At 47.8% G+C, this 20,962-nt stretch overlaps 1 protein-coding gene across 9 annotated transcripts in view; it reads left to right on the top strand.

Moving 5' to 3' along the window:
• The window catches only part of LOC306790401 (sideroflexin-5-like), a 49,249-nt gene that overhangs the window by 25,970 nt on the left and 2,317 nt on the right, over positions 1 to 20,962 (top strand). For 3 of the 9 annotated variants that reach the window (XM_079286638.1, XM_079286634.1, XM_079286633.1), the window contains 12 exons: positions 238 to 400; positions 8,724 to 8,792; positions 10,443 to 10,520; positions 10,673 to 10,699; positions 11,630 to 11,684; positions 12,154 to 12,179; positions 12,347 to 12,400; positions 13,138 to 13,194; positions 13,289 to 13,354; positions 14,120 to 14,210; positions 17,676 to 17,791; positions 17,880 to 17,965. In XM_079286638.1, the coding sequence (XP_079142764.1) occupies positions 238 to 400; positions 8,724 to 8,792; positions 10,443 to 10,520; positions 10,673 to 10,699; positions 11,630 to 11,684; positions 12,154 to 12,179; positions 12,347 to 12,400; positions 13,138 to 13,194; positions 13,289 to 13,354; positions 14,120 to 14,210; positions 17,676 to 17,791; positions 17,880 to 17,965 (888 nt within the window). Of the gene's footprint in view, positions 1 to 237; positions 401 to 2,184; positions 4,603 to 6,773; positions 6,910 to 8,723; positions 8,793 to 10,442; positions 10,521 to 10,672; positions 10,700 to 11,629; positions 11,685 to 12,153; positions 12,180 to 12,346; positions 12,401 to 13,137; positions 13,195 to 13,288; positions 13,355 to 14,119; positions 14,211 to 17,675; positions 17,792 to 17,879; positions 17,966 to 20,962 lie in introns of those variants that run through there. The other 6 variants (XR_013772704.1, XM_079286639.1, XM_079286635.1 and 3 more) reach the window with 6 other exon arrangements.

The raw sequence follows: 20,962 nt of genomic DNA, 5'->3' as shown, positions 1-20,962 counted from the left end.
TTTGATCGGCCATTTAAAGGATTTGACTCTGAAAATCACAAACTGTAAATTCAAGTCCTCTTAGTTAAATTAATTTTAGATGCTAATTTCAGACACGTGGCTGAAAGATAATTGTCTCTTTTCACCATGAATCATGAGGAGCTTTGGACCTCCAGTACAGAGTCTTTGCTGTAAACCCAGCAGCCCGGAGGAGGGACCCCTGACCGTGTACTGTGTGCCGCTTGTTGTCCCCTCCAGCCCTCACCCAGTGAAGCCCCAGAGCACTGCCACGCCGGCCCAGGAGAAGCGGACTGAGGGCCGGTCAGTGCTGGCCACCGGCCTGGAGAAGCTCAAGTCCACCATCCACCCGGGGAGGAGCAGCCAGCTCAGCGAGCAGGAGCCGGACAGGAAGAAGGTAGCGGTGAGTTATTGTCTTAATAATGTGACGAGTAAACACACTGCCCTTCACGGGCAAACAGGAAGCATGCGTTTGTGTTGTGAGATGTGACGATCATGACTTGTGTTTAGTTTATAATAATAATACATTTTATTTATATACCGCTTTTCATGACACTCAAAGACACTTTACATTAAAATCATCATATATAAAAACAATACACTAAAAACAAAGTACACTATAATAGTCACACATTGAAAGCAGTTTTGAACAGGTGAGTTTTAATTTGTGATTTGAATGTGGAAAGGTCAGTGCAGTCTCGGATGTTTTTGGGGAGAGAGTTCCAGAGGGAGGGGCAGATATGGAGAAGGCTCTGTTGCCCCATGTCCGGTGCTTGGTCCTGAGTGGAAGAGACCGGAGGCATCAGAGGAGCCGGCGAGATGGAGTGTGGTGGTGGAGCAGGTCGGTGAGGGAGGAGGGGGCCTGATTGTGGAGGGCTTTGTGAGTGAGGAGAAGGATTTTGTATTTGATCCGTTGTGGGACGGGGAGCCAGTGGAGGTTCTGGAGAACAGGGTGATGTGGTCACGGGAGCGGGTGAGCAGGCGAGCAGCAGAGTTCTGGATGTACTGGAGTTTATTTAGGATTTTGGATGATGTGCCGTAAAGAATGCTGTTGCAGTCGTCGGTTCTGGAGGTGATGAAGGCGTGGATCAGAGTTTCAGCAGCAGATGAGAGTGATGGGCGGAGACGGGCCATGTTTTTTAAGTGGAAAAAGGCAGTTCTGGTGATTTGGTTGACGTGGTGTTCAAAGGAGAGGTTGCTGTCCAACATGACTCCGAGGTTGCGGATGTGTGGGGAGGGAGACAGAGTGGAGTTGTCGATGGTGAGGCTTGTGACAGGTTTTGGTGAGGGATGTGGGACCGATGATGATCATGTCAGATTTATCACAGTTCAGTTTGAGGAAGTTGGTTTGCATCCATGATGTAATGTCAGTGAGGCAGCTGGTGAGAGTGGAGTGAGTAGCAGTGGTGATGTAGAGTTGGACATCATCGGCGTAGCAGTGAAAGTGAAGACATGTTGACGTATGATGTTACCAAGAGGGAGCAAGTAGAGGATGAACAGAAGAGGACCGAGCACCGAACCCTGGGGGACGCCTTGAGACAGAGGAGCAGTGGAGGAGGTGCAGATGTTGATACTGATGAACTGTTATGTACAATTTCAAACTGCACTTTTGTATGAATTAAATTACACGACAAAAATGATTATGAATAATTAGAAAAAATCAAACGAGTAAAGAATAAAAGGTGAAGTTAACAGGCTGTAGCTGCTTACGGATCATCTTTTTGTATTTTTATCCCCATCTTCAAAAGATGTAGTCTAAATTTAAATTTCAAAGATTATAGGCAGATTAAAAGCTTGATTTTAGTTTGATAACAGCATTGTGCTCCTCAGGAAGGATGCAGTGAGTCACTACTTTAAATAAAAGTGATGAGATTTAGTTTATTGTTGTGAATTGTGGGACACATCATGTATTAAAACCCTGCATCTTGGGTAGAATTATATGCTTACTTTACTAAATTCACATACATTATCTAGACGACACCTGATCTGTTTTAAGTCTAACAAAAGGCAGAAATCAGCCCTGTTCATGAATGAGTTTGCATTCACTGTTGGAAACCATCTTTCTTGGGATGACTCCTCAGGATACAGAGTTCCATGTATTTCAATGATAATTAGCATGAGCCGTGACGGCGCTCTTCTCCTTGTTACGCTCTCATTCCTCTTCCTGTTGTCTGTCTCTGCCTTCAGTCGGGGACTGAGGGAGCGGGCTCGTACTACCACCTGAACCACCGTGAGCTGGTCGCCCTGCTGGTGCAGCGGGAGGCCGACCTGGAGAGGCAGAAGGCCGAGTGTGAGCGTCAGAAACTGCTGCTGGCTAAGCGGGAGGTGGAGCTGAGGAAGTTGAAGCCGCAGGTCAAAGACCTGGAGGACTACATTGACACGCTGCTGGTGAGCATCATGGAGCAGAAGCCCACTCTCCTGCAAGTGCGCTCCAAGTTAAAGTGACGGAGAGGCGGGAAAAGCTCGGTCCGCTCCGTCCTCCACAACAGCTCTTTAGTCTTTTCACTGCTCTGCTGTCCTTTTTGATACAAACATGTCGGCGCTGAGAGAGATGTCGAGGCCATGTTGTCCAGCCGGCATGCTGAACTGTGCTGAAGCGCGTCCTCGTTGAAGGCTTTGGTTCGGGCGGTTCTGAATGTAGCGGGTCCTCAGGTTGTTTTCAGGTCCACACAGCCAGTTGGTTTTGCGATGCTTCCATTTCCTGATTGTAGAAACAGTGATTCCTCCTCCTCACCTCACCTCACTTCCATCACCTCATCACAAGAGAAATGGTCGAGTGTCGGTCCACAACGCTGAAGATCCAACTCACTCCTCGCACCGCTTCTTCAGAAGCGTTCTTCAGAAAGCGCTGCAGTCCTGTCGGGAAGGAGAGCGAGCGACTTGGAGGGCCACTCTGGTGCTTTTGCATGTTTCAGACCATTGACTACAAATTGCATACTTTAAATCAATGCTGGCCACTTCTGCAGCACACCATCAGGCTTTAGAGTGTTCTGTACCTTGGAGGCAGCCATTGGTTTCGCTCCCTTTCAATGCAGCATGACGCGCAACTTGCAGAGACTTGAAACCTGCTCAAGACTAAACATCTACCCGTGACCATGCTTTCATTGCATAGTTGTGTTCTGAAGGTCGTGATGCAGAGCTTCAGAAACCAGACGACAGCCTGTCGGTCTGCAACTTTTGTTATTTTCATTTTCAATGAATCTGCAGATTATCTTCTTGATGAATGGATTATTCATCTGAGGTGACAGCTTCAGATTTCCTGTTTTGTTGGACCAACAGTTCAAAATCCCAAGAACTCCAGGAACAACGTAGTGCATGTTTATCGGCAACGTTTTTTAAAATTTGGACAGAGCCAGGCTAACTGTTCCCCCGTTTAAGTCTTAATGCTAAGCTAAGCTAATCGTCAACGATCCATACTTTGAGTCGAATCTTCTCGTCTGGCGAATAACCGTCGAGATATTGCTGAAATGAACTGAAACCAATGGCTGCTTAGAAGGAAGGAAATGTATCAATAATCTTCAAGTACGCTTTGGAAAATAGTCTCATTATTTTATAGCATATATTTGGTTCATGAGGTAAATTCATGCCAAACCACTGGTGTGTTTCTGATACAGTGACGTCTTTAATGACTTGCATCCTTCCTCCTGGTGTCTGTTGTTTTGGATTGACACTCTACAAATGTTCCCAGATGGATCTCGAGCGCTCTGACTCGTGTTGTTGGTGGAGGGTTCAGCCTGTCGCGTGCACATCACTGGGAATGATTGTAGCTTCTGAATGTTCAAAAGTGTTCTTAGCCAGCAAGTGACTGGTTTTCTTTCATACGCACGATAAGGGCCGTTTATCTTTTGCTTGCTCCTCCTCCTCCTCCCTTCTGCCTTTTTTCTTTGTTCTGTTCTTTGGGCATGTCTTGAAACTACCCATAATGCTCAGCCACATAAGCTAACTGATTCTTCTATGGGTAAGTGTTATCAGGTGAAGACAGTATCACTCAGTATCCAGATCAGCCATCACAGCTGCTCTGATCTCCTTCTGCCGTCCTATCAACACAGCGCCACTGCTGACGAAATGCCTGCTAGCGTGCCGCTCCTTGACCCCCCCCTCCCTCGGTGTCCCTTGACTCCGCCCTCCCTCGGTGTCTGTTGACCCCCCCTCCCTCGGTGTCCCTTGACTCCCCCCTCCCTCTGTGTCCGTTGACCCCCCCTCCCTCGGTGTCTGTTGACCCCCCCTCCCTCGGTGTCCGTTGACCCCCCCCTCCCTCGGTGTCCGTTGACCCCCCCCTCCCTCGGTGTCCGTTGACCCCCCCTCCCTCGGTGTCCGTTGACTCCGCCCTCCCTCTGTGTCCGTTGACTCCGCCCTCCCTCTGTGTCCCTTGACTCCGCCCTCCCTCGGTGTCCCTTGACTCCGCCCTCCCTCGGTGTCCCTTGACTCCGCCCTCCCTCGGTGTCCCTTGACTCCGCCCTCCCTCGGTGTCCCTTGACTCCGCCCTCCCTCTGTGTCCCTTGACTCCGCCCTCCCTCTGTGTCCCTTGACTCCGCCCTCCCTCTGTGTCCCTTGACTCCGCCCTCCCTCGGTGTCCGTTGACTCCGCCCTCCCTCGGTGTCCCTTGACTCCGCCCTCCCTCTGTGTCCCTTGACTCCGCCCTCCCTCGGTGTCCCTTGACTCCGCCCTCCCTCGGTGTCCCTTGACTCCGCCCTCCCTCGGTGTCCCTTGACTCCGCCCTCCCTCTGTGTCCCTTGACTCCGCCCTCCCTCGGTGTCCCTTGACTCCGCCCTCCCTCGGTGTCCGTTGACTCCGCCCTCCCTCTGTGTCCCTTGACTCCGCCCTCCCTCGGTGTCCCTTGACTCCGCCCTCCCTCGGTGTCCGTTGACTCCGCCCTCCCTCGGTGTCCGTTGACTCCGCCCTCCCTCGGTGTCCGTTGACTCCGCCCTCCCTCGGTGTCCCTTGACTCCGCCCTCCCTCTGTGTCCCTTGACTCCGCCCTCCCTCTGTGTCCCTTGACTCCGCCCTCCCTCGGTGTCCGTTGACTCCGCCCTCCCTCGGTGTCCGTTGACTCCGCCCTCCCTCGGTGTCCCTTGACTCCGCCCTCCCTCGGTGTCCCTTGACTCCGCCCTCCCTCGGTGTGTCACATCCGCTTCTGCTCCAGCGTGCGCGTCGCTCCTGCTGTCAGGTGTTACACAGGGATGTGTGCGCAGCGTACAGCGTGTGTTTTCCGTGTTGAAATGCCTGTCGCTGCCTTATTTCTGTTTTAGTTTTGACGTCGGTCAAGAATCTCGCACTTCATTTGGCGTGTCGGGGCTGGAGGCAGGTTTGTGAAGAGGAGAAGCCGTCTGTTCACTGAGAGAGAGTTCACTCCTTCTTTTACTTCTTCTGATGCTTTCTTTTGATATTGTTTAGATCACTGCACAAAACTGAATTGTATGCATACCAATAGAAAATGAGCAGTAACAGTGATTTCCTGTGAAATGCCAAAAGAAAAGCCTTGAAACTGAATCTCTGGAGCGGATCGATTCACCACACAGTATTCTGATGTGACGCCACCTTTAACAGCGTTTGTGGATGTTCTTGCACTACTTAATCGTCAGAACATAACTTCACTGTCCCCGTCTGTTGATATCGGTATCGTTGGGTCTACTTTACACCGTACTGCACTTTCTAATCGCTCTGTGACTTCAGCTTTGATCTGAGCTACTTCCACAGTGAGCTTGAATCACGACCATCTCGTCATCTCTGTTCTGCGGTGCACAGACGACTGTAGAGACATATTTAAATGTGGCTCGGCACTTATGAAGCGTCATTCATTTGATTCTAAACGGTTTGTATTCCGAGTATGTCGCCGGTGGAATGTGCTTAAGGTAGTATGTGAGATTGGAAAGTTTACAATTCGTGACGCAATTCTGTTTCACAAATTTTGTATGTTTAATAAAGAATATTTTGTGTTTCTTGCTCACCGTATGTTTGGTTGTAAATCTTTCTTTGGGGTGTGTTTGTGTCTTTCTTTACAGTGCATTTGCATTCAGGGTTTGTGTTTCTGATAGTTTGCTCTTTTTCTTCTTCGCATTAGCAAAAGATAGATGTACAGATGTTTTAAATGTTAATTATAATTCTGTTTTCTACATCTTAACAGAAACACATTTGATAAAATGATAACTAAACCGAGCACTTTAATGTAATGGAAGCTGCAACCCTAACCCACATCTAATATAACTTCAGTACTTCAAATGTACCTTGTTTTTGAAGAGACGTATCTACAGTCACTGTGTATTCACACACAGGACAGGGTAAACTCATGCGTGCTTTATGTAAGGTTAATATACTGTTCATGCTTAAAGTAAGAGAACTAGCATGTGTCTGCCATCATATATATTGAGGTTTTTATAGGACGTAACTACATTACAAGCCCCCATATTCCAGGGAGTAATGCATAATTTACAAATAAATACTACACACATAGAACTCATGAATGTGAGGGGTTCATCTTCATTTGTCCAACCGCTGCACATTGTACGAGGACTGACTTGAATCCGGAACCACCACTAGAGGGCTATGTTCTACTCTGTGAACCCAAACAGCTTCAGTGCTTCCACCACCAACCGCAGAACTCAGAACGTCTCATTGTTCCTCTGCTGCGCTGCAGACGGACAACAAAGCATGTTCCGCTGGGAAGTGTAGTCCGCTAAACAAATGTTCAAACCACATTCTGTTGCGCAATGCAGCCCGGAAGAACGGCATTACCCATAATGCAACCGGGCCACTGACGCTGCACGAACAGCTCGACAGCTCGCAGTTGGATGAGGTGTCGGTGAACACGCGCCTGTCGTCGTGGAGCAGAAACGCGCGGCTGTAGATGTTGTTTCTCTGCAGCAGCATGTCTGAATATGTCGCGTTCCAGCACGGAAAGCCACGGTTCGACCAGGTACTTCTACTCATAACTCAATGGCGCTTTGGGAAAAGTTTGCCACTTTACTTCACATGTGCACACTTCAAGCGCGAGGCTTGTTTGTTTGTCTTTCGTTAACAGACGTTTACATATCCGAGTGTGAAGCGCTGCGTGTGCAGCTCCAGCGCGAGCAAACTAGCTAACGCTTAAAACGTGCACGTGATCGAGTTGACAGGTTAATGTTCACTTCCTCTGGACTCTGACCGGACTGTCAACATGGAGTATTTCACACACACACACACACACACACACAGACACACACAGACACACAGACAGACACACACACACACACAGTATGTTTTCATTCAGTGTGTTGAGGTTTATACTGACTCAGATTTACTGTCGGTCTCGCGTAACATGGAGCTCCTCGAGTAATTGTTGGTGAGTAAACATTCGAGGTACTTGTACTCTACTCGAGTATTTCCATTTGAAGCACCTTTATGCTTCTACTCCACCATCTTAGAGGCAAATCTTGTACTTTTTACTCCACTATATTTCTCCACATTTGGTGATTTTTCTGTCTCGTTGTAATGGGGTTAAAGGTTAAGGGAAGATGAGTTCATCATGTAGGAAAAGCACAAGTGAAATTGATAAACAATGTCTCAGCACCGTTAAGTGTCCTCGTGATGCAGCAGCATTAATAGTATTAAATACCGTAAATACTTTTTATTAAAAAACCTCGGATTAGCTGTCATAACTTTATGAAAGTGCAATTTTAAACAACCCTTTGCTTGTAAATACTATAATAAGCTGATGATGAACACGCTGGAGCTACAGACCTCTGCAGTATTTGCATTGTTACAAGTGAGAACTGTTTGCATATCATTTGAAGTTTCCTCTTCAACGTATGAAAGTAGTGCTTTGATAGATTCTTGGCATAGACTGTGAAATGAACACATGTTCAAAACATAAAACACATTCATGATCAATCATGAAAGCACAAATATTCGACCAAAAATAATAAAGTACATGAGCGTGATCAGTATTACTGTCAATGTATTTCTGCAGGACGACCAGTGCCTGTGATTGACGCGCTCTAGAGCAGGTTCCATCATCTGACGGGTCACAGAATGCAGCGTAACACCGATGAAGCCCCCTCTCTCCCGCTGCTCACCGCTGTTTGCTCTAACTGGTCAAGTTGGAGTGGCACTGGTGAACAATTTAATTAAAAAGATAGAAAAGTATTCCCTCATGCCGTGTTGTTGCCAGCCGTCCATATGTTCAGGATGTCACGAGGCACAGCAGTGAGTCGGTACCAGATTTTCATCCAAATTAGCAGTTAGTGTAATTAAAGTGAAGTTGTTGGGGGCGGGGCCTCTCGGTGCTGCGTGGTGTGTTGCCGTATCCGAAATGATTCCTTATGCTCGGTTATGAATAAATGATGGAAAGGTATTTCTGGCACAGTCATTATAGAAATGAATTGCGAATAGTGTGAGTGGATTCGGGTCCTGAAAAGATGCAGCCAGGAAACAGTTTGTCTGAGGTCTTAATGAGGCGGCTCCACCTGCTGTGTTGGAACAGCTGGCGCTGTAACGCCGTGTTTACCGGCTGACAGCTGGAACCGCTGCCTGTCTTTGCTCAGAGGCACAATCCAGAGTCGGCCTTCTCTTCGTCCTGGGTACTGGAGAGAGAGAGAGGGTTCCTGAACGTTCCCGACTCCAGTGATTCCACATTGAACACACAAACTTAAAGACCACAGTTTGCATGAAATCTCTTCTTGCTGTTCATTGCTGTTGGTGATGTTTGGGTAAGAGATATTGTTTGTATGATGTGTTTTCTCCTCCTCTTAGAACACGTTCTTTGGTCGGTTCAGGCACTTCCTGGACGTGATTGACCCCAGCACACTCTTCGTGACAGAGGTACACGAGCTTAGTGGTGATATGGATTTTATTCTGATGAATCGGTCTCAGCTGTTTTTAAGTTCAAGTTAAAGCTAGGTTGGTGGTGTTGAGACACTAGAACTAAACTCTAGAATTAAAAAGTGATCCGACAGAAAAATCCAGCCGAGAGTTGCCAACTCTTTTCCAACGTGATTAGCATTAGCATTAGCTCCAAAGGTTACGAAATCTACACAACAGCCCTTCATGCCTCCTCCAGCATGATCACTATGAAGGTAAACATCTTCTTGGTCAGAGCATTTGATCGACTGACGGCTGTCAGGATGTACTGGGTCACAGGAGTGCTGCTGAAGAAGAGGACCAGCTCCGGCTTTACTGACGCGTCTGCTGCTGATTGGGGGAAGGACGGACATTCAGGACGAGGTCTCTTCTGCTCGGGAGGTTCTCAGTTCGTCAGAGCGCTGCTCTTCTGATGCATAGCTCTCTTGTGCTTCACGTTTGAGGGATTGTCGGGCGATAGCTGCAGACTCTGCAGTCTGAAGTTTATTTAGTCATTGGATGAGTTTACCATACGTCACACAGACGTCTGTCCTCAGATCTAACAGAAAGAAACGGGAGAAACCTCCGAGTGCAGAACAGAGAGAGATGTCTCGTCCGGGACAGACGGACATGCAGTAGATGTCCGTCCGAGTAGAGCTAGCAGTGATAGAACTACAAGTACCAGAAACAACTGAACAACAGAACTACAAAACATAGAAACTATAAAGAAACATAAAGTTCTGTAATGTCGCATATAAAGATTTTAACACGGAGGTCTGGAAACTGGCAGAAGTCCAGTTTCACTACAGTAAGAGAAGAGAGCACAGCGACGATGAAACAGACCAGCGGTCACTGCAGAGGTGATCCAACGGAGTCATTCAATTCCTAAAATGTCCATTTGAACGTGACTGATTTATTCACACACTGTAACCGGGAACACATCTGACCGGACCTCTTCTGACGCCACGTCCTCTGGTCTCCGTCGTCGTGTTCTTGCAGGTCTTTGTTGTGTTTTGGTCATTTTGTTCATGGAGTCATCAGTGCTCGGGTGCTCTGGGTAATGAAGCTGTTAGCGAGCTCTTTGCTGACAGTAATAGCGGCACTGGCTCCTGGGATGTGATGAGGTGTGGACATGTGGGGCAGCTGTGAGGGGTGGAGAGTGTGTACGCTCACACACACACACACACACACACACCCTGCTGAGCCAGGCGGAGCCCTAACTTGCCCCTAATGACGAGAGTGGAACACGGATGGCTGTGATTTTGCATACAATCGCACACACACACAACCTCATGTGCACACAGGCAAAAGTGCACACCTGACACGAACGCACACAAATGTGGGGAAAGGAACGTGCACACACACGTACACACACATACACACACACACATGAAAGATCATTAGAACAAATTGGGCCACATGGCCTTGTATTAGGCTCAGCATCAGACGAGGATCACTCCACAGTGAGCTGCTCATTACTCTTTAGGAAACTCATTTGTCAACTGCAAATCAGCATGAAGGTCTGAGTGAAACAGGATCATCCTGCATGGAGCCGTGTGGCTTCAAGAGTAGAATATAAGAGCCCCCCCCCCCCCCCCCCCTCACTGACTTCTATCTGTCGGCTCTGATCAGAAACGGCTGCAGGAGTCTGTGGAGCTGCTCGACCGCTTCAAACAAGGAACTCTGCCGCCAGGAGTGACGGATGCTCAGGTGAAGGCACAACATGAGTTGACGTTAACATGAATCAAAGCGTGTTGATTGGTCGACAGAAGGTTGAAGAACAGGTGTTTGTGAAGCAGTTAAAGGTTGGTGCTTCCAAATGAAAGTTTGTATTCCTGACAGATGTTCATTTGTTTCTACAGCTTTGGCAAGCTCAGAAAATAAAGCAGGTGAGATGTTTCTCACTTCAACACATCTTCACTGTCTTCTGTCTTCCCTGGCTGTTATCTGTCAGTGGATTGGTCAACGCGACTTATACCAGACTTTAAACTTACCGTCAAACATCCCCAACGTGATGAGGAAGACTGCGGCTCAGAGCCATCAGGTTGGTGGTTTGATCCTCAGCTCACTGTCTCCGCATGCCGAAGAGTCCTCACGGGAGACAGAAGTTTAACAAACGGGCCGTAGATCGGATGAAACACGCAACATTAAAAACAGGCTTTAATGATGAAGGTACAGAAATGACTCCAGTGCTCACGAGCAGACGTGTGACTCACTGAGCTGCAGGTCAGCGAGTCAAACAGGAAACGATTGACGGAAACGTGTAAACCGTTGTGAAGCTCATCTGAAGGAAAGTGATTTGAAATGATTCTGTTTTTAACTGAGTTGTCTTATGAGATCGAGTTCTGTGCTCTTTCTAGCGTTAGCTGATGTTATTGTTGCATGATGTGATTATGAGCTCTAAACACTGATGTAAACGCCCACATGTCCCCCAGCATGCACCTGAGTTACAGACCATGTGCTGGACCACATGTTGAAGTATCGTCCACTACCGTGACGTGTCTCCGGTCCTGCACAGTACGAGTGTGCAGGACCGGAGTCCGTGCATGAGAAGTACGGTCGCTACATGTTGCACGTTTGGATGCACTTCAAGGCCTCTTGGTGTTTAGAGTCAAACGTTGAACAGTAATTATTGTAATAATTCAAGAGGTTTGGTGTATGACCAAAGAACTGAAGAGCTTTTAGAACGTTCTTCACATTGAAGGGATGAAAACGATGAACTCATAAGTAAGTTGAGTTGAATCAGCAAAAGTCTCCCTCATACATGTGAACAGAATGCTCCTCATGGTGTGGTACTCATCCTCTGGCTCTTCTTGCAGGCCATCATCCACCCTGACACGGGGGAGAAGGTCCTCATGCCCTTCCGGATGTCAGGTACAGTGGCTTGGCGTGGGAGCCTCGGGGCAGTGGGATCTCGGGCTTGTTATGTGGTCCACCACGGCGCCGGCGTTCACTCCGGGAACTGTCGCGGCTCAACGGGCTCTTCAGGTCGTCTCGGGCCTGAAAAAGGTCGCGCTCAGCTGGCCGCTGATTAAAACCTCTCTCCCACGGGGACGGGGAGTTCTCCAAGCTCTCAAGTATTCTGGTCCGGTCTCAAAGCACCTAGTTTATACAAGGCCATTTTGAAGTGTCACGGAGAGGGTGGAGGGTGGAGGGTGGAGGAAGGAGGAAGAGACTGATGGTCCTGGACCCAAGCTCTGCAGAGATCAGAGTTATTGTACAAACAAGGGAAGAGAACCAGAGCTGTGTGCTTCTGAAGACCTTTAATCTGGCAGCAGAAAACTTCAGAATAAAAGCGAACCATTATGACTGCACGATGCTGAACACACTCTTTCTTTGACAGGGTTCATCCCCTTTGGCACGCCGGTGGTAAGACTCTTCTTCCTCCGACAGTATTTCAGTAGTCCAGTCGTCCTGTTTGTTGTAATTACTCTAAAATGTAGACGGCTTCATAGAAGTTCATCCACACACATTGTACGCGTTCATAAGTATTGTTTTAAAGATGTTTATTATTTAGTCATTGTGTCTTTGTGCAGGTTGTCGGCCTCCTTCTACCAAATCAAACATTGGCGTCAACGATCTTCTGGCAGGTAAAGACCGACCTCTTGACCTGTAATCCTCAGTGCAGCGTCTCAACGAGACATCCTTTCAGTTCCACTGCAGTGTGCAGGATGCAGTGGCATCTAGCGGTGACTCCACGTTCCCGGAGAACTTGACGTACTCCAGCGCGGTGGAAGTGCGCTGGCCTCGCTCGCCGTAGCGGCGCTGCTTTAGGACTGAAGAGGACCTGCTCCCTCTGGAGACATCGAGGACTCGCTCACATCACTCAAACTATCATTCTCAGCTTCAGGTGTTTGTACACAAATCAAAGCTAAATTATGAATATTATATTCAATTTCTGCTACACACTGGCTCTTTTCAATGAACCAATAGAAACACTGCTGCTTTGAGACAAAGACATCGTCTGAACCGCGCTCTCATTTCTACAGTGCTATTTAAAAACATGCTTTTCCAGAAGGTTGGGCGTCTTCTCCTCGCGGTGGCGTTCGGTTGAACGCTCGGGTCCCTCGGATGTCTCGTGGAGCTGACAGCTGAGGGGCCGGTGGGCATGTTGTGGAGGGACGAGGACGTTTTATATATATATATATATATGCTTTCTTACCCATGGTCAAGGACCTCCATAGTCCCATTGCTTACATTAGTTCACCAGACAAGGACGTAACGATGCTAAATGCTAAATGTAGCCGCTGTAATCACATCTACTAACCAGCTGCTCCTCTTCCTCCTCCTCGTCCTCCTCCTCCTCCTCCTCCTCCTCCTCCTCCAGTGGTTGAACCAGAGCCACAATGCCTGCGTGAACTACAGCAACCGTAACGCCTCCAAGGTACCGCAGTAGTCCGCTGACGCCTGCGTGCTGTATTTGAACAGAGCTGCATGAAATGTGTTCATTTTGTAATTTGACTCATTTCTCACGGCAGCCGGCTGCAGGTTCCAGGTTCTTCCAGGGATACCTCGGTGCAGTGACCAGCGCGGTGGCCATTGCTGTGAGTTCCCGTGATGCTTGTGCTCTGACTGAAGAGGCGAAGTCATCGCCAGCAATAGCTGAGTCACTTATTGATCCGTCCTTCTGTTACACCCGGACAGACCAGCAGGATGGGGATGATCGCGTCTTGATGTACCGGTATAACCACACCATTTAAAAATGAAATATTGTTTCCCACCCTGACAGGAAAACATTTTTAGGGTCGAACGCTCAATATTTTCCATTGATTTGACAGGAAAATGGCCAAATTCAAGCTTAAACCTCTGAATGCCAGCCGTCACGATACGCTGATGAGCTGGACCTTTTTTTGTCACCAAAGACTGGAATGAAAGGAGTGTAACACGCGTTCACACACCTGCTCAGCCTCAGTGTGGACGCAGGGCGCGACCCGAGCCAATTACTGGTCCCGCTGGGCGCTGATCCGGCTGCTGCCCTCGGGCTTCACAACGTCAACAAGCACAGGGAAGAACATGGGGGGCGTCTGGGGGGGGCTCGCCAATTAAAGGTCCGCTCTGGTGACGACCCCCCGCCGGGCCGGGAGAGCCGGAGGCTGGAGGAGCGTGGTGGTGTGTTATCTGAGAGCTTAGCTTCTTACTCCTCAGGGTGTCCAAACACAGTTCTGTATTTAATTGTTTATCTTCACTTCTCTCCTCATCAAACCCTTCCTGACAGAAGCGTGCGTGTTCTTTGCTTCAGTGCTGGAGGACTCGGGCAGTAAATCCGTTGCGTCTCTGAGTGGCTGACGTGTCGTCTGCTTTTCCTTCAGGTCGGGTTGAACGTGTTCATCCAGAAGGCCGGTCGCTTCAGCCCAGCCAGCAGGCTCCTGGTGCAGAGGTTCATCCCCTTCCCAGCGGTGGGTAAGTTCACAGAGCGGACGGGGAACCGGCTGAGTCCGTGTGTGTTGAGTTCACGGTCGGGGACTCGGGGACTGGAGAAGGAGACCAGAGTTTCTCTGCTTCAAGTGAAACCTCCATCGTGTCTGTCAATACTTTATTGTGTTTTTTAAATGTGTGAACAAGTCACTTTTTCAATGTTATTTCATGGCTGAAGCACAAACTGCTTTTGTGTGCTAACGTTAGGTTAGCATGTGAACTGCTGCATGTCAGCATGCTGTGTATAGAACTGATGACACGTCAGGGCAAAGAGGTACTTCCTGTTTTCATGACGTCAACAATGAAAGAAGGCTTGAGACCGAATATAAATCTTGAGCTTGAGAATGAGCTCCTCCTCCTCCTGGATGCTGACGAGCAGCTTTTCTGAAAGCTGTTGTGTGATGATGATAACTGGCCGTGTGAGAAGCACAGCAGCCATTTGTTCCGCTCGGTTCCTCTGCGGGGCCCCGAGCTCTTTGTCAGCGCGTGTGGAGCCACAGAGCTGATTTTCCTGCCGCTCTCCCGCAGACACACCCCCGGGGGCATCGACCCGTGTCCCAGGATGCCGCCGGCTCATAATTAAATTGTTTGCCCCCCCCCCTCTTACCGTGGCGGTTCTTTTAATTAAATCAACAGGTTCCTACAGCGCAGCCTTTGCCTGGTAATTGGCTGCTTGTTAGAACTCTGCTGCCGCAAACAAATTGGATAATTAGCCCTAAAGTGGCGTCTATGTCGAGGCCTCATCTACCTGATGTTTGTGCCTTGTTGTTGTTGTTGTTGTTTTGGTCGGGCCATATATAAGGTCATTAAAATGGCTAATTGAAGCGGGCCAAAGTAAAGTGCTGTTTGAATTTCCCCCCCGCTCCATTCTGTCAGCTTACTTAAGGCGAGATGAATCTGTAATCAGCTAATCAAGTCATCCAATTAGATTATGAAGACCTGAACCGGAGGGAAGGACACGCCGCTGGAAATGTGTGGGGATAATCTGTTGTCGTCTGAAGGTATTAATCATGATTTAATTATTATTAACGTTTCCGTAATTATGAGTAAAGTCCGTTAGTGCATTCCCAGTATACCAGCAGGTATTAGACGGCAATTAGAATGTACATACGTGTAATTATTTAAAATAGTCACAAATTACAGCCAGATATTTAAGCATTGAACTGCTCAGACTTGGCAATAATTGATTCGAGTTTACAATTACTTTGATGCTTTTTATTAATTGAGTTAGAATCGAGTTTAGTGTTTGACCTGTTTGCTGTAGTTTGTGTTGTTGCTGGCTTCCCTCTGTTAATTGGTGCGGATGATAAAGAGAAATCCCTCGTAGGTAGAAGAGCTGTTTGCTCGGTCGATTGGATTCCTCACAGACGCCCTGCAGCCGCGCAGAGATTACTCCCAACGCTGCCATCTGAAATTAAAAAGGCTCGCGGCGACACCACTAAACTCTCTGAAATGAGTTTTTCTTATTCCTATCAGAGTCAAGGAGAAAGGTCCATCTGTACGAACATGCATTTGGGTTGACTTTGGCTCTCGTGAGCAACTCAGAGGGGACAGCGCTGCTGTGTGCTGACCCGGCGGTCGCCGTGGTCGCGCTGCTCGCTGCTGATTCCAGCGACTGAAGTCAGCAGTGCAGCGTTCAGGTTTGTGGATTGTGGCGCACGTGACTCAGTGATGAAGGCTTTTCAGTGAGTACAGCCAGGAGAAAAGGACCCTCCATGACATCACATGTACGATGGTTTCATCACAGTTTAAATAGTCTTTTATGTCTAAAAGATATCATTTTCGAAAGAAGGCAAGAGGACATCGGGAAAGCTCATTTCTGGGATATTGTGTCCTGATCGTAACATAAAGTTTACAGGTGAGCAGCTCTGTGAGACAGCGGTGCTTTGAGCATAATGCTAACATCGTTCCAATGCTAACATCGTTCCAATGCTAACATCGTTCCAATGCTAACATCGTTCCAATGCTAACATCGTTCCAATGCTAACATCGTTCCAATGCTAACATCGTTCCAATGCTAACATCGTTCCAATGCTAACATCGTTCCAATGCTAACATCGTTCCAATGCTAACATCGTTCCAATGCTAACATCGTTCCAATGCTAACATCGTTCCAATGCTAACATCGTTCCAATGCTGACATCGTTCCAATGCTGACATCGTTCCAATGCTAACATCGTTCCCATGCTAACATCGTTCCAATGCTAACATCGTTCCAATGCTAACATCGTTCCAATGCTAACATCGTTCCAATGCTAACATCGTTCCAATGCTAACATCGTTCCAATGCTAACATCGTTCCAATGCTAACATCGGTCCAATGCTAACATCGTTCCAATGCTAACATCGTTCCAATGCTAACATCGTTCCAATGCTAACATCGTTCCAATGCTAACATCGTTCCAATGCTAACATCGTTCCAATGCTAACATCGTTCCAATGCTAACATCGGTCCAATGCTAACATCGGTCCAATGCTAACATCGTTCCAATGCTAACATCGGTCCAATGCTAACATCGGTCCAATGCTAACATCGGTCCAATGCTAACATCGGTCCAATGCTAACATCGGTCCAATGCTAACATCGTTACAATGCTAACATCGTTACAATTACACCAATAGCACGCTTGTGTTTAACAGGTGCGATTTGCCACCTTAGCTACAAAGCTAATGTTGCTAGCCGTAGAGCGCTACATGTTTTGTCGAGCTGTTTTTCTGCGATGATGTAAAAACGCTTTCAGATGTCGTTTCTCAGCAACATTTCTTTCCAACAAAACACCAAAAACTCTGCGCTGCCTCATGTCAACCAGCTTTGCACCTGTTTGCTTCAAAGCGACATTCAGGGTCAGAGAACATGAACCGCTCGTTGCGCTGCGTTGTTTACCATTCTCACCAGCGTGTTAGCATGCTAGCATTTGCTAATTAGCACTGAACTGATTTGTTTTGAAGCTATTTGGTCACAAGCCCAGATATTGGACAAAAACAAAGAAGTGCAGATATTGCTGCATGAAAGGTGATTAAAGATGCTGAGGACATGAACGTGTGCAGCACATCTGAGGAAACAACGCACGACCTCTTTGAACTGAAAGTCGTTCTCACGTCCTGATGAAATCAGTAGTTGGTCAACTCAAAACAGAGAATACTTCGTCTTCATCTTGGAATAATTATAGAATTAATGCAGGAAACAAAAAACTTGTGATGTTTGAATCATGAAATTCTGAAATTATTCTCAGAAAAAGAAATGCCATAAAGTTCCTGCTCAACCAGTCTGATGATTGGACTGTTATTCAAGATGTTCTTGCAGCGCCTACCACAGTACCCTTGAGCAAGGAACTGAACCTCTTCCTGCCTGACCTCAGGCCTCAGCGCAAAGTGAAAAGACTATTTCCTCATTTGAACGAATAAAGAATGTGAACGTCCTCGAGGTGACTCTTCACTTGCTCCCCACAGCGACTGCAAACGTCTGCAACGTGGTGCTCATGAGGCACTCCGAGCTGTCGGAGGGCGTCGGCGTGCTCGACGACGACGGGAACGTGGTGGGAACGTCCAAAGTGGCCGCCAGGCACGTACGTTGCTTTCTAAGAAATGTGATGTGAAATGTTGAGCTGCAGCTTTGTTGGTTTACTGTTGGTTTAAGCTCTGTGTTTGTGACAGGCTCTTCTAGAAACGGCTCTGACCCGAGTGGTCCTCCCCATGCCCATCCTGATGCTCCCGCCCATCGTCATGGCTGCGCTGGAGAAGTAAGAGACTGCATTGTGTTGTTATCCTTCATCAGCCGCTCACTTCTCTCCAAAGCAATCAGCTTGTTTGGTTTATGGAGATTAAGATGGATTGTGGGACGGAACCACATCGTCATTTTACGTTTGAATCCTGTTTGAAACGCGCTCAACGTTTACTGTACATGCAGCCTGGGATCAATGCTGGCGTGTATTGCAGACTTCAGTTGGTGCGAGTTGGTCTTTTTATGAGATGCAGTTCCAATAAAAATATGGACGATGGTTCTACTTCAGTGTAATAATCATACGGTTCTTGTGTTGGTGTCACTTTAAAGTGGTCATTGCTTTGTTGTTTTACAGCCTCTGTTGCCACAGAGACAACATGAAATGGTGACACTGAGTTCAGACTGTAACTGATGAACAGGAACAACCTGAAGATGAGCCGCTTCTGCTCACAATGGCTTTAAGTCCTCAGACAGCTGTCTCTCTTCCCCTGCATGTTCTGCTGGGTCAGGTTCTGGAGGTGGCGCTCTTTTCTTCATCCGTTCAGCCGTTGAGACTTCTGCCTGCTTCAGGTGCATGCGTCACTCGATGTGGCAGAAGGAAGAAGAGACCAGGACTGTTCTGGGATAATACAAGTTAGATGAAGTGGACATTAGAATGACCCCTCATGAAGTGATTCCTTCATCCAGAACTGCTTTTGCATTCAATGAACCTGCTCCACCACAGAGATGCAGAGTTGTGCGTCTTCACGATGTCTTCACGTGTTGTTACGGACGTCCTGTGATCGACGGCCGTGCGCCGAGGAATGCGGCCGTCTTTGTAAGTCCTTGACAGCACTTGTCCCGACCGCTCCGAACAGGATGGCCGGCTGCCCAGGTGTGTTTGGGATTCCTGGCAGCTGCATGACTGAGAGAGCGAGAGGGGGGGAGGGAGAGAGAGAGAGAGAGAGAGAGAGAGAGAGAGAGAGAGAGAGGGAGAGCAGGGCAGGGCGAGGTGGACCGGTGGTGGCAGCTCAGCGTTCCTCTATGTCGGCTTCACTGGCTCTCGATGGAGCGGGAACGAGGAGACAGACGGCCCCTCGTGATGGATTACACTGCTGAGAGCAGATTCAAGGCAGTGACGGCGTGTTCTGTCCTTCATCTGCTTCTCCAGCTGTGAGAGGGTGCACACCCATAAGTACATTCAACACTTCCATTTGTTTTTGGGAGTCTTGAGCTTCATGCAGGCCTTCCTGCACTGAGAACCTCTATTTCACAGGAAACACACCGACCAATGCGTTGCAAATCACATCACGTGATGCAGCTCAGCCAATCAAACGTGAGTATTCGGACAAGTTTCCTGTTTCGATTGAGGTTTACACACCGTGACACACGGGGCTGAGAGGAAATAGAAAGAAGAGTAGGAACATTGTGCTGATAGAAGAAGTTATCTCACATGACTCTCACATGACTCTTTAAGAAATGTGTGCAGAGAGAATATCATTTATAAGCATGAATGAACAGAATCTTGTATGTTAATTATTCCCACAGGCAGTTACATCCTCTACCTCTGTCAAGAGCTTTTCCCTGCAGGTGACTGATCATGATGGTCAGACCCGCCCTCTGTAAACTATCGACGGATAAATCCAAAGAAAGAAAAGTCACGGAGGAAAATAGAGTTTAGAAAACTCTCCTCTTCATAAGAGTTTGATATTGTTATAACAGGTAAAATAGCAATAAAATGTCAAGAATTGTCTGTTCTTGTTCTATATTTCAACATTATAATCATATATATAATATAACTATATATACACCTTTATAAGCTGTGATATCAATTCGCTTTTGTGGCTCCAGACACATTTTATTTGGTGGAAAATGGAACAAAATGGCTCTTTGGGTAGAAGAGGTTGCCGACCCCTGCTTTAGGCCAATGAAGCACATCGAGGCGCTTCATCACTTTAATGCAAAAACATCACCTGAAGTAGACCTCAACGTAGTTACATTCTGCATTGTTTACGTCCATGTTAACTCACGTCAGCTGTCTTCTTCCTCACTGTAGCGGCTCGTTAATACGCAGCCTTGTGTTTTACTTCCACATCGGTGCAACAGCATGAAACGTGAATCTCTTTGAGTGTGTTCAAACATCCACGTAAAGCAGGATCCATGAGGGGAAACGTGCTGAACTCTTGAACCGTAAACTGTTGAAAAAGAACAAAGAATTTCAATGCCCCCCCCCCCCCTTCTTCACAAGAAACCTGCTTTCCAGTTTGTTGTTCTTCACCAGCCTGTCTACTCGCTGCAGCTGTGTCTGCAGGAGCAGAACGGGAACAGGTCAAATAATGATGCTCAGAAAGCACCATATTTAATGCTTTCTTTCTCCCTGACTTTCATTTGTGGCCTTCGTGCAAACACAACTATATTTAATCACCATTAATTCTTTTTCAGTCAGGAGAATGCGTTGCCCGAGTAGAAGCTGTACGGCTGCGTGGCTTCATAGATGGATGTTTGGTGGCGGTCGCTACGATAACGTAGTGCTGCGTCTGTGTGTGGCAGAGACTCAAGTCAGCAGAGATGTTCCATTAATTGGTGTTGTCGTGGCGACCGGGAGGCTCGGTGGCGGTGTGTCACAGGTTCATGTAAACAGTGAAAGCGGGTCGGACCTCGACCAGCAGATGGCCAGCAGCCAGCTCATTCACTGCACGCTCAGACAGCTCATTCATTTTGGATCATTTTTCACCTGATTTTCAAACTTGTGCCCAAAAACCGTCCCTCATCACTCTCAACCCGCACAACTTTTCTGTGCGTGTGTGTGTGTGTGTGTGTGTCCCTAATTAAAGCATAGAAGCCATATGTGTTAATGAGCTCCCTCATTAGGCAGTAGCTCTCCTCGTTAGGCGGAGAGGCGGCGCTGGTGGAGGAGCGATGGAGCGGCTCTTTCTCAAGCTCCTGCTGAGTTCACTGTCCCGCTCACTGAACACGGGATTATCCTGCAGAGGGCAGCGGGGAGGGAGGAGCAATACGGGCTGAGACCAGAAATATC

This window comes from Melanostigma gelatinosum (assembly GCF_949748355.1).
Source record: "Melanostigma gelatinosum genome assembly, chromosome: 16".
NCBI lineage: Eukaryota > Metazoa > Chordata > Actinopteri > Perciformes > Zoarcidae > Melanostigma > Melanostigma gelatinosum.
The sequence above is the reverse complement of the archived record's forward strand: the minus strand, read 5'-3'. Positions and strand labels throughout refer to the sequence as shown.